The sequence below is a fragment of the Chinchilla lanigera genome, unplaced genomic scaffold (assembly GCF_000276665.1).
Source record: "Chinchilla lanigera isolate Chin_1 unplaced genomic scaffold, ChiLan1.0 scaffold00024, whole genome shotgun sequence".
Taxonomy (NCBI): domain Eukaryota; kingdom Metazoa; phylum Chordata; class Mammalia; order Rodentia; family Chinchillidae; genus Chinchilla; species Chinchilla lanigera.
In genome coordinates this window covers 20854906-20868863 of record NW_004955425.1, presented here as the reverse complement: position 1 = coordinate 20868863, position 13958 = coordinate 20854906, and the positions used below count along the sequence as shown (strand labels likewise).

General features: G+C 38.8%; 1 protein-coding gene across 1 annotated transcript in view; it reads right to left on the bottom strand.

Annotated features, from left to right (window-relative positions):
* Positions 1 to 11698: 11698 nt before the first annotated feature.
* Positions 11699 to 13958, bottom strand: part of Tet1 (tet methylcytosine dioxygenase 1) — an 89760-nt gene continuing 87500 nt past the window's right edge. Inside the window, exon 14 of the mRNA XM_013514773.1 lies at positions 11699 to 13956. Coding sequence (XP_013370227.1) covers positions 13858 to 13956 — 99 coding nt within the window. The 3' untranslated portion in view covers positions 11699 to 13857. The remainder of the gene's footprint in view (positions 13957 to 13958) is intronic.

Genomic DNA, 13958 nt, shown 5'->3' with positions numbered 1-13958 from the left:
GAAATCTTTCTTTTCAGGGGCTGGGGATTTAGCTCAGCGGCAAAGCGCCTGCCTGGCAAGCGCAAGGTCGTGAGTTCGGTTCCTGGTACCGGAGAAAAAAACCAAAAAACCAAAAAACCAAAAACCAAGAAATCTTTCTTTTCATGATTAACTGCAAGCCTATCTTCTATATCTGAGATCCTGGCCTCACATTGGCTTAATTAGCTTCAGATACTTACAATGAAATTTTTATTCTACTGGATATCTGCTTGAATCTGCTTTATGGAGTCCACTTCTTTCCTATGCTAAGCATTCATGGCTTCCATAATCTTCTTAAACTCCTCTATTTTTTTTTGTCTGTCTCTGCTCAAGAGTCACTAAGCATGGTTTTCAATGTCGACATCTTCTCTGCAGTTATCTGAGAAATTATTTCTGATTTGATTTTTTTTCTAAAGCCTAATTCATTTGCCTTCTTGTTGCTACTTCAGAGAGGCCAGGTGTGTGGCTTTTGGGTTTTCCCACCTTACTGCCCCTGGATTTGCTTTTGGTGAACTGGATCCATGGGGTTGCATCTTGTTTAAGTGTCTTCTCATTTTCTTTTCTTTCGTTTAATTACTGGGGTCATGCTTGTAAATTGCCTATGGTGGGTTGCTTTATTACTGGTATTTAAAACCTTTAGGAAATGACTACTTCTGAGAGGTGTCTTCCTGGTATAGCTGGTCTTTGAGTTGTGATTCTCTTGCAGGATCCTACTTCTTCAGTTTGTTGGGGATGAAAAGTTGCTGCCTGTTTGACTCAGCCCCTGGGTTCTCTGGCACTGTCTCACACTATTGTTTTTTATTTTTTTTGAGACAGGTTCTCGCTATGCAGTCCAGGCTGAACCTGAGCTCACTTTGTAGCCCAGGCTGGTCTCAAACTAACAACGATCCTCCTGCCTCAGCCTCCCAAGTGCTGGGATTACAGGTGTGTGCCACTGCACCTGGCCTCCTCTATTTTCTATTTTCTATGACCCTCCCTCAATCTCAGTCTTGGAATACCAGGAAGAATAGCTGTTTAGAAAAATTATGTTCCTTTTGGTCTTTCTGAGACAGGGTCTCACTATGCAGTTCAGGCATAGTACTCCATTGTACTCCAGCCTGGCCTTGGACTCATGGCAATCCTCCTGCTTTAGCCTCCCTAGTTCTGTGATCATAGGTGTGTGCCACTACACCCAGCTAGTTACTGTTATAGTAATAACACTAGCATCAGTCACAACCTAGAAAATGACAAACTGAGATAATCATTGATTTACCACCTTTAAATATATGAACTAGATTTGTGGTTTTTATGGTTTGTGTCTATATGTCACCTCAAAGCCTCATGTAGTCATGGGGCGGGCTTCTAGCTTTTTGATTGATTCATGGTCCAAAGCTGGGATTATGGGTGTGAGTGCTACACCCCGCTAGGGCGGGTAGCCTGTGTACATTATAAGGGAGGGAAAAAGACTTGCTGCTCCTCCTCCCTTTTTGTTCTTGCTACTTTTCTCTGTTTTTGGACACAATGACCTATTGCCCTGTGCCATGTGCCACATGCCACTCTGCTTTGGAGCCAGTTGAGTATGGACTGAAATCTCCACAAACTGTGAGCTAAATAAACCTCCCCTTCCTGAATTCTGGGCATCAGGTATTTTGACCCAGCAATTAGAAAAGTAACTGAGACAGTGGTTATATAACCAAGACAGTGGTTCTATAACAAAATTTTACACAGATCAGAAAATTTTATGTAGTATATAAGTTCTGAATATGTCAATTTTACCCTCAGAGGTTAAAATTTAAAAGGAGTTAGGGAAAAAATAGAGGGGTAGAAGAAGAGGAAGACATTAGAAGGCTGGAGAGGGAAGGAGGATCATGGTAACTCTGGGAAACTGGTGGAAAAGACTGGAGGGAAAGAGCAAAGGAAGAGATAAAAGAACACAACAGAACAATCGCCACAAAGAGGCTAGAAACCATGTCACACTCATATAAAAACAAGATCAAACAATGAATGAGAGAAAACAAAAAATAAAAACAACATCAACAAGAAACCAAACCACAGAGACAGAGAAAAAAAGTCCACTTCCAGATACATCTCTGCCGTTACTGGCAGTCTCTCACGTGTGACTGAGTCCTCAGCACTCACTGCCAGCTAGTGCAGTCTTTCCTGTGCACTGTTCCCCTCGACTGCTGTCTCTCCATGTGGAGGCCTCTGGGGTCATCAGCAGTCACCGTATGTCCACAGGTTTAAACCGTTCCTCTTGTGCGGTGCCTGCTACCTCAGCCTCATAGAGCAGCTAGTGTAAGGAAGGAATCGATTCAAGGCAGAGACCTCTCAATGGGCTTGTGTGAAAGCAAGGAGGCATATAGTTTGTTTTTGTCTTTTTGAGACAAGGTCTCGCTATGCAATTGAGCTCACTTTATAGCCCAGGCTAGTCTCAAACTCACAAAGATCCTCCTGCCTCAGCCTCCTGAGTGCGGGATTACAGGTGTGTGCCACCATGTCCAGCAAGGTATATGTCTTAATACCTGGGGGCAGGTAGGCAGAGGGCAACAGGGTTGTCTGTAGCAAGCAAAGAGAAGTGGGCTTTTTTTTTTATAGGGTTTGAAAGAAGGCAAGGGAAATTAGGTGGGAAGATCTTAAACACCAGTGGTCAAAGTTTTCTGGATGTCTTGTGTCTCGGTGGACAAAGTCCTTGAGTGTCTGGTGTAAATGTTTGGGTGTCTTCAGATGTCCCAGTGTTTCAATATTCCATGTTCTGGCTGATCTCTTTTAGGACATCCTGTGTTTGTTGAAGGTACGCTGGTGCAGAGCTGAGAACAATGCCTCTGCTATCAGACAGGTTGGGTACTGGGAGAATCATGTCCAAATTGAGCCTGATAGCTGGGACTACCGAAATGGATTACCGCACCTGCCCAGCTTGCGGCCAGCCTGGGCAGTTTAGTGAGATCTTGTGTCAAAATTTTGAAAAGGCTGGGGCTGGGGCTTTAGCTTAACAGCAAAGCACCTGCCTGGCAAGCACAAGGTTGTGAGTTCAATTCCTGGTACCGGAAGAAAAACAAAACAAAACAAAAAATTTAGAAAAGGCAGTGAGCCAAGTGTGGTGGTACACACCTGTAATCCCAGCACTCTGGGAGCCTGAGGAAGATAGACTGCAAGTCTGAACCCAGCCTGGGCAATTTAGGAAAGCCCTGCCTCAAAATACTTTCTTTTATACTTTTTGGGGGGTGCTTCCGGGAATCAAACTCAGGACCTTGCACTTGCCAGTGGCAAAAGGGATATGCAACTGAGCTATATCCCCCGTCCCTTGCCTCAAAATAGAAAACAAAATATCAACAAAAAATGAGGCTAGGTTGTAGCCTAGTGCAAAGGTCTTGGATTCAAACCCTAGTATTGAAAAAAACAGAATTCCACTCAAATACATCAGTTCAAGGTCAATAACTTCTCCACTACAGGGGTGGGAAATTTGCTTGAGTACCATTATTCTTTAAGGTTATCTGTTATAGAAAATAAGGTATACCAACACAGGTAATCTCCAGAGCACTATGGTAAATGAAACATGCCAGCCATTCTTTTCTTTTTTTTTTTTTTTTGGTACTGGGAATCAAACTCAGGACCTTGCACCTGCCAGGCGGGCAATGTGCCGCTCAGCTGTATCCTTGGCCCCTCTATTTTCTTTCTGACTTTTTGGATACAGGGTCTCATTATGGAGCACAGGCTTGCCTTGAACTTACTTTGTAGCCCAGACTTGGACTCAAACTCGGTGATCCTCTTACCTCAGCTTTGCGAGCACTGGGATAACAGGCCTGTGCACCATGCCTGGCTCAGCCATTCTACCTTCGTAATTTTTTTTTGCCTCCTTTTTTTTTTTTTTTTTTTTTAAAATATACAGTCGCACTATGGAGTTCAGGCTGGCCTTGAATTCATGTACGTAGCCCAGGTTAGCTTTGAACCTGCTGCAATCCTCCTGCTTCAGCCTCCTGGGTGCTGGAATTATAGGTGTGATGCCCAGCTTATTTTCATATTTTGAAAAGGGGAATCACTATAAACTGAAATGAAAGGATCAATCATGTGGGAAGCCAACCGACGACATTCTGCAACCCAAGCTATCTAGTATGCTAGACACTTGACTGCCTGTAGCTATTGCACACTTCAACGTGGTCAGTGCACCCAAGGCACTGAACTTCTATTATTTTATTTATTTACTGTGGTGCTAAGAATCGAGCCCACACCTTAAATGCATGAAGCATGTGCTGCACCATGATCTACAGCCCCCACGATGGGTTTAACATAATCCATGCATTTGGGTCATCTCCAAATGTTAAATCTTACCATCTTTTGTAGTTAAAACCTATGACTTTTATTGAACATGAAATTCTTAAAATATGATTTTGAAGAGGAAAGAAAAATTAGACTACCAGGTGCAAAATAGAAGTATAAAATTTATTTAAAACCACCCACAAAGTTCTGCGTAATCAGGAATGATACAATTTGCAATAGTTTTTTTTTTTTTTTTTAAAAACTCATGACAAAGATTTAAAATATATTTTCAGGTACAGTATTCATTTAGCCTTATTCAGTTAGAACAATTAAAAAAAATTTAAGCTCTAAACAAATGAGACACACAAGGAAAATATAATAGACAATTTCCACAACTATCTTTACATGTATGTTTCAATACTTGTACATTTCAATGCTTTTTGCTACATAAACATGAAATCATGTACAACTGCTGTGCACCAAAATGTAGCTTAATTAGATCTTTCAAGTAACATGCAATTCCAACTCACAAGTCTTCAAGTACTGCTAGTAAGTGTTCCCTTGCCTGCAGAGGGCAAAATGTTGATCATGTACTAAGATCATCATCATCATATGATTCTCTTTCCCTTCTACATGGTGAAGTGCTTTTTCTTTAACTATTTCCCTCATATGTTAAGAACTAAAACATTTTGTAGAGTTTTAAAAACATTTTCTAGCAAACATTTCTCTTCTTTTTTTGGAGACAGAGTCTTGCTGTGTAGGATAGACTTGAACTCCCTATGTAGCCCAAACTGGTCTGAAACTCACAGGAATTCTCCTGCTTCAGCCTCCCAAGGGCTGGGACTACAGGCCAGGTGCGCTACCACACCTGGCCTGTAGCAAATATTTCAATATATGGGATATTTAATACAGTAGGACGGCAGTAGGTAAAAAAACAAAAACAAAAACAAAAAAAAAACCCCAGAATAAAACAAAATAAAGGTAAAAAATAAATAGTAAATATACTCCAAAAAAAGAAGTCAGGTAGTGACAAGGAATATACACTTATAACATTGATATTTCTCTACTGGGAATTCAGTTCTACTCTATTTCACCATGATGAAGAAGCTATGGATATTTCATTCCCACCCAGGACGAGCTTCTGGGTTCTCTTTTAAATGAAGCTAATGACATTTGTGCTAATTTACTTGAGAGGTAACCATGAAGCAGGAGAGAACATGAACAAAGTAGTAGTTCACGTTTATCCCTCTGCCAGCTACTTTTACAAATTTCTGTTTAGGGAACACTTCAGGAATTCTTACTAACCCAAATATGACCACCCACCCATACATCACCATGTAAAAGCTGCCCATAGTTTTTACTATAAAACCATTTCTGAAAAAATATTAAATATTTCTCTATAAGCACCTATCACAATGTTATCTCATAAAGGCTAAAAAAAATATGAGCATACATTGCAATAAAAAATATTTAATCTTTCTTTTAAAGAGCTGTTTTTGTAAAGTCTTATATCCTTAGTCATTCGATTATAGCACATAGGCATTGATGATGACAGGCAGTTACTGAACTCACCAAAATCATCAAAAAGGGGCTGAAACATTTAAATTTGGCCTATTTTTATTTTGTTCTTTTATTTTTGTGACCCAGAATATACTGATGGATAGTCAAAATATCCCACCTCTTTATATTTACATGTTACTAGAATAACCTACATATAAAGAGGTTACTAAAAACTTTACAAATACATCTCATTATTTTTCTTAACTCTCTGGGAAAAGTCATATTCAACCTTTGACCCAAAGATTTTACGTGGCTGAAGACAAAGCAGAAAAAACAAGACAAATTCAAATAAGAGACAGTACTACCTTTTAGAGACACCAATGATTTTTCATTTCATTTATATTGGGAAGGGCTGGGAACTAGAATTGATTACCTAGCACCATTTCCTTCAACAAAATCTGCTATTTCAGGCAGGCGCTGTGCTGCAGAGCTAAATCCCCAGCCCAAAATCTGCTATTTCAATAAGTTTCAATAAACATATTAAACTTTGACTGTGAGGTGCTAAACCAAGCCTTTTTAAAAGCAGTATTAAGGTAGTAGGAGGGAAGTGAAGAGCAACAAGACTTAAGATGTGTTATGTACATGTACCAACTCCCCACTATGAATGTAACCATTATGGACTGCAAACACATACTAGTAAAAATAAAAACTAAAAAATAAATTTAATAGAAAATTTAAAGATAAAAGAACTATGAAGAACTTAGTACTGGGACCACACTTTCCCAAGTACTGGGACCAAGTACTGGGACTATTACTTTCAGTTTTATTTATTTATTTATTTATTTATTATTGGTACCAGGCATTGAACTCATGACTTCACACTTTCCAGGCAGGTGCTGTAATGCTGAACTATATCCCTGGCCCCATACTTTTTATTACTACCATATTTGTGTTGAAAATAGTTCCTCATATGAGCCGGGTATGGTGGCACATGCCTGTAATGCTGAGGCAGGAGGATCACTGGGAGTTCAAGACCAGCAGCCTGGGCTACAAAGTGAGCTCAAGGCCAGCCTGAACTGCATAGCGAAACCCTGCCTCAAAAAGACCAAAAAAAAAAAAAAAAAAAAAAAAAAAAAAAAAAAAAGAAGAAAGAAAACAGTTCCTCATTTTTGGCAGCTATTCTTAGATCTAAATTAGTATGGAGTGCAGAGAAGAAATGTGAGCAGTATTTGTTGCTTTTGAGTTGGGAGAATAAACCTTCAGTTCGGTTGCGGATGGGAGCACATTTCTCCCTACTTTCCACTCCTGACCTTCATTTTGCATTGATTTAGGGACTTCTGACTACTGAGCACCCTACTTTTAAAAACTCTTCCCATCCAGATTATGTAAGACTTTCTACTATTGCTGGTAACCAAAGACTTCCAAGTAAATTTACATGAAAATAGATATCATCCACAAAATTTGTTTGGGAGATGTGGAAAATAGTCAAAGAAATGTGATCTACTCTACAGACAGGACCAATTACTAATTTAGTTACTCATCAGCAAATTTATAATTAGTAAGATGCATTATACAGAAATACCAAAGCCACAGAATACAGAAGCCTTTTAGAATATTTACTTCATATACACTTTTGTCTTTATTTTTTTTTTGCAAAACACTTGAACACTGATAAATGAATGAATTAAATATTGTTCAGACTTGTACACAAAGAGACCACTTGACATTAATACTTGATACATGGTCTTATAACTACTATCAGTTCCTACAAATTGAATTTGCTTCAACCCAAAAAGGCTGTATAAAAAGCTCATGCACCTGGCCAGGCGCGGTGGCACAGGCCTATAATCCCAGCACTTGGGAGGCTGAGGCAGGACGATCACTGAAGAGTTCAAGGCCAGACTGAACTACATAGTGAGACCCTGTATCAAAAAGAAACTCTTGCACCTTTCTTAGCACTATGCCTAAAAGGACTTATGAGACATAATTTTAAAAGATGACCAAGATCACTGCTATTTTAAAATGAACCAAAATAGAATAAAAATAAACCATATCTATTTATTCATGTAGAAGGTCTGGAGAATGGAGACAGGAAAAACAAGACAACAAATTTTTAAAGAAAACTAGGGTACACTGGGTGTGGTGGCAGTGCCTATAATCCCCGGCACTTGGGAAGCTGAGGCAGGTCGATCATCACAACTTCAAGGCCACCTAGGGACACAGAGTGAGTTCAAGACAGCCTGAACTGTGTTGTGAGACTCTGTCTCAAAAAAGCAAAAAATAAAAATAAAAAATTAGAGGAACAGATAAATTTAAAGAGAAAGAAAATGTGCTGAGGATACAGCTCAGTGGCAGAACACTTGCTTAGCATGCACAAGGCTTTTGGTTCAGTCCCAGCACAAAAACACAATGAAATATAAAAGTGACTTAGTGGCTTCAGTAGAATGAGAAAAGAAAAATAACAGCAAGTAGTTCTAGCAAGGATTGTAAGTTAGTACTTTGCCAAATGAAGAATCACTTTCCAACATTGTTTCCCCTAAAATGAAAATCTTTCTGACAGCTGTAAAATATTTTTCTTATGAACAAGATTAGAGAATGTCTTACATAACGGATTTTAGGGACAAGACTGCTATTTTTAGGACAGTTAGCTTCAAACTGTTAAACCATGAGACTCCAAGGTCACACACAGACATAAATGGGTGAAATCAGCAAACATTTGATCACATTCCCACTTTGCAGGAGGCTTTGGTTCAATGTGAGAAACAGCTATAGCTGAACAAAGGAGAAGAAAGCTTATGGTCAAAGTAGAATCATAAATATTGTAATAGGAATGGAAAGGCAATCTAGGAAGTGAGGAAATGATCAATGTTAGAATTAAAGCCGTAAATGTTAAACTGTATATATTACAAAAAGGTGAACTGGAACAGTGAAAGTAAAGAGTAGTAAAATAAGGAACATCTCTGGGTTATTTGAGGGAATAAAGTATCGGTCTTTTGAGTGAACAGTGGTATCTGAACCCAAAAGAAAACAAAGTAGCCACGGATATAGCTCAGCAGCACAGCACCTGCCTGGCAAATGTGAGGTCATGAGTTTGAGTCCTGGCACCACCAAAAAAAAAAAAAAAGAAAGAAAGAAAGATAGGACCAACTATGTGGGAGGCTGAGGCAAGAGAATGGTTTCAGCCCAGGAGTTCAAGATCAGCCTGGTTGCCAGGCATGATGGCACATGCTTGTAATCCTAGCACGTGGGAGGCTGAGGCAGGAGGATCATGAGTTTGAGACCAGCCTGGGCTACCAAGTGAGCTCAAGGGCAGCCTGAACTGCATAGCAAGACTCTGTCTCAAAAAACAAAACAAACAAACAAACAAACAAAAAATCAACCTGGCAACACAATAAGACCCCTATTTCCAAATAAACAAACCAAACAATGACCGAAAAACCAAACCACATTATCATCCAGAAACTGAAAGGCAGAAAATTAAAGTTTATGGAATTCAAAGTGGACAAAAATAGTAATGTCCCACATAAAGCCCAGCTGTATCACCTCTGAAATTAATAAACTCAGTTTCTATTTAGTACACACAAAATAGGCCCCTGAACCTTAATACATTTTAAGGAAGTACAGATTAAGTTTCTGATAAAGGACATAAAGACTCTGATTTTCTGAGTTATCTTCCTGTGCTATAGGTGATAACGTTTTTCATTTTTGTGGTACTGGGGATCAAACCTAGGACCATGTGCATGCCAGGCAAGAGCTCTACTAGTGAGGTAGAGCTTCCTATTTTTACTTTGAGACAGGGTGTCCCTAAGTTGCCTAGAGACAAACTCGTGATCCTCCTGCCTCGGCTTCCTGAGTGGCTAGGATTGTAGACATGTGCCACCATTTCCAACTCGATCACCCAGCTTTTTACAACTCCTATATGCCTGATACGAGACTCCGGGAGGGCTGGGTCTGGTATAGCAGCATTTGCTACTTGTCCATTGAAACGGCAAACAAAGGGCTGGGGATTTAGCTCAGTGACACAGCGCCTGCCTGGCAAGCGCAAGGTCGTGAGTTCGATTCCTGGTACCGGAAGAAACAACAACAACAACAACAAAGGGGCAAACAAGACTATTTCCACATTTTGCAAGGTGAGTTAACAGGACAGCATCAGAGGTGAAAATCATCCAATTCCCATACATAGTCCAATAAATGAGGCAAGGGAATCTTGACCCAATTTCACTGTTAATTTTTTTTTTCTGAACCTCTTAGGGAATAAAACAAAAAAAAGCCATTTTATTTTTGTACCAAAATAAGGCTATTTCCCAGTGACAAAATACCCTCTGGGAAAGAAAATCAAGTTTGTTTTATAAAGTTCTCTTAACCATAAAGAAGCCCTCATCTGTTTAGATTCTAATTATAAACACAATTACAAGCTGACACTGACATCTGGTCTCTTAGTATCTGTGACTGAACTGTGACTTTGAAGGTGACTTGCTTGCCAAGGCCACTACCACATTACCTTATTACACAATTCCCTTGCCATCAATTGTGCAAGAGATGAAAACTTGCAGCTGTACTAATTCTACACAAGAAAACGATCTCCATGCACTAAGGTGTGGCACTGAAGGTAACTGTATATTCAACCCTACCCACTGAGGTGGCTCCTTCAGAGGAATTGCTGAGCCCACTACTGGTGAAAACTGTCATGCAATAACGTCATAAATTTGTCCCAGATAAAAAGCATCAATGTAATTTTTGCTTTAAAAGACTAGTTTGGGGTTATTTTCATGCATGCTACTGTGAAATGACAGTTAGTAAGAGTCCACTGGAATAATAAGATCAGAAAGTAGGTTACTTTACAGGGCTTGAGTCAGGAGCTCATTACACAAGGGTATGCATTCAATTAAAGATGTATTGGGGTTATGTCTGAATAAATTGCTTATGGAGCTCAGCTAGTGAAGTTCTATATTTAGCAAATGAAATCATTTTATCCACATGTAGATTGAGTAATAAAGATTATGGAAAATTACTTAAGATGTATCCATGTTGCAAAAATTTACCTGCCGGTATCAGAGAGTCTCACTTTCCAATTAGGTTAATGACATGGTCTGTTTGGTACTCTGTGTATGACCTGGAAAGAAGATGTGAGCCTAACAAGCAACAGAGAGAAAAAACAAAACAAAAAAACCGCTCAGGGATAGCCTGGTGGCCATTGAAAATGGAATTGAGGGGCAGTGTAATATTTTGTGTAATTCTACACTAAGCACCGATTACTCTATTGTTAGAGCTGGTGATTGTGTAATATATTGGGAATCAGCTGGGCTAACTTGGAGGTCGTGTATCATTGAATTCAACGATCATACTATGAACAAAGGTAGATTCAAAACTCCATTTTTGAGTGTTATAAAAGAGGTAAAAGAAAAGGTGATCACTATAGTAAAACATTACAGGTGTAGAAATAAGGTTGGATGACCAATTTTATGAGTGAAAATGTAATTGCAAATCAATTTATTTTCTTGCTTCATGAGAAAGAGCATTCTAAATGCAGTGTCACCAGCAAACAATCACAATGCTATAGAACACTGAATAAGCATAAGCTTTGTAAAAGCCACAGGGGAGAGAAGGGATGGTAAGTTGTTAAAATTCATAAAGAGTCCAAACGAGTAGGAAGAGTGTGGTTCCCGCCGTGGGGTTACTTGTAGAGGCAGCCCACTTACAGTATTGAGAACAATAATGAAATGGAAACATTTTAGATAATCCTGCTTATCAGCCTGGTGTTTAAAGTTTAGGTTATTAAAAAAGTATTTGTTCTTTGTTTTTATCTTTTTGACACAGGGTCTCGCTATGCAGTTCAGGCTGGCCTTGAGCTCACTTTGTAGCCCAGGCTGGTCTCGAATTTGCAACGATCCTCCTGCCTCAGCCTCCCGAGTGCTGGGATTACAGGCATGTGCCACCACGCCCGGCTATTAAAAAAGTATTTAATATGTCATAGGTACTGATTCAAAGAAAAACAAAAGTGATACTTAAATTTTGCAGGCATTCAGTAAGAGTGCATTGGAGGAATGGATAGATGGATAAAGGGCCGTAAGATTTTATCCATTAAATCTGGTGAGGAAACAATTCTAGTGGGAGGTAAGGCCTAAAATCTAATTACACAAGGTGTTTTCTTGATCTAATACTAGTAAATATCTTACTGAAGCAGCTGAAGCAATAAACAATCACTTATATACTCGTATGTATAAGAAACCTTAGGCTCAAAAAAATATACATGTTTTAAAACTGAACTCTAAGGCACACAAAATACTAAAACAAGTCAATGAATTGTCCTATTTTACATATTCAATAAGCAGAAACCTACTTGCACAAGATGGTTTATCAATGGACATACAATTATTTACAATCCCTTCATATTCCTTTACTTGGATAAGTCAAAAGCTTTAAACTGATACTTTGCACCATATATATTATTTTAATAAGTTACAATGAGTTTTTCTTTAGAGAGCTTTGCATTTGCACCACAGTGATGAGTGTTAGCAACCAAGCTTCCTATGGCATTTCCACGGGAGAAGCACCATTCAGGCTTCTGTACTCCCAGAGAGTCTAACACTGTGAATGCTATAGCACCTCTGCATTTTAACAGCATCAAGTATTTCACTGAAGGTTCTTGTTCTAAACGTTTTGTTTGGGCAATCCTTTGTGTGTTGCTATAAACACAGGTCAAGAAAATAATGAGAAAAAGTGGGAATGGTAAAACACACGGGAGGACTGTTTTTCTTGTTACCTACAACGTAGGCGATTTTAAAAGGTCAAGTTAGCATTTCTCCAAATCCTATTGATTAATGAATGGATTAGTTCTAAATGGACAAGATGTTCATAATACCATTTCTATTATTTGACCAAAAGATGGGGAGATGCGATGATAATGGAGGACTTGTTTTCAAAAGATTTCCACAGGATTTTTTTTTCTCTTATTCTTCATTAGATTGGATTTCAGAACAATCAAGGCAATTTGGGATGGGTAGAGTTCTGACTACTACTTAACTTTTGTGTTTTATCACCCTGAAACATCAGAAGCATTTGACTGTTCTGAATTCCATTTTGTCCCTTTTTCTTTTGGAAACATCTTTCATGGCTTATACTGATGAAGCTAGGAAAAAGAAACTTGAGGCTATTGTTGACCACACTCTTTTAGTTCTAAGAAAAAACAAACAAAAAACCCCAAACCCAAACAAACAAAAAAACAAAACCCAAACAAACAAAAAATCAGTATTGGTGATAATGTGTCCTAATTCCAATTTTAGAGATTAACTATTTTACATAAGTAGCTAATACGTAATGTGAAAGGACATACTAAAAGAACATAAACCACATACACGATTCGACTACACACTGCAGTTAACAAGATGGAACTCTACACAGCAAGAATAAATGATTTCTCTTGTATGCAAATATGCACAAACAATAGACAATAGGATTCTTATACTATACTATTTCAAGTTACTTTTAAAAATAGAAAGTGCTTTTAAAATATATATTTACACTTTATGAACAGCCTCCAACCATTACTAACAAAAATGAATTCTTTTTTACAGGAGCAAGTATTTTAAGAGAAAGCATTTCAATGATTTATTTCAAGGTTTCAAGGACTATACCAATTTTCTAGCAATGATCGGAAGATGTTGGAACAATGGCACCATGAAATAATAATTCAGCTTATTTTTAACTGTGTCGATTTGGTTAAGCACCAGGAGCTGTGTAGAGTTAACACTGTGTGTCTTGATTTCACTTCAGAGAACATGAATTTGTTAATTTCCTCTAAAAATGACTCGTCTCATAGTAAACAGACTTAATTTAAAGCACCAAACTGAGTGATTCTATCAAGGTTAACACCTAACCAAAACATTTCTTACTGTATTTAAAACTATAAAACTTTTATTTTTGCTTAAAATGTGCACCTTCTACCAATTGTCAAAATATAGTCACAGTTAAGTACCCACCCCATTTAAAGATTTTTTTTTTAGCTCAGATTTGAAATGGGTGAGATGAAGACACAGTAAACGACAACGGGACTTCCTTGTGACAGCACCTTGAAAACGCACCGCGCGGGCGTCGGGCGCGGCGGGCTCACACCCAGCGGTTGTAGGGGCCCGCGACGTGCGTGAGCGCGTACGGGGACACGGTGACCACGTGGTCGCGGGTGGGCGTGAGCGCCCTCCGCGACGGGA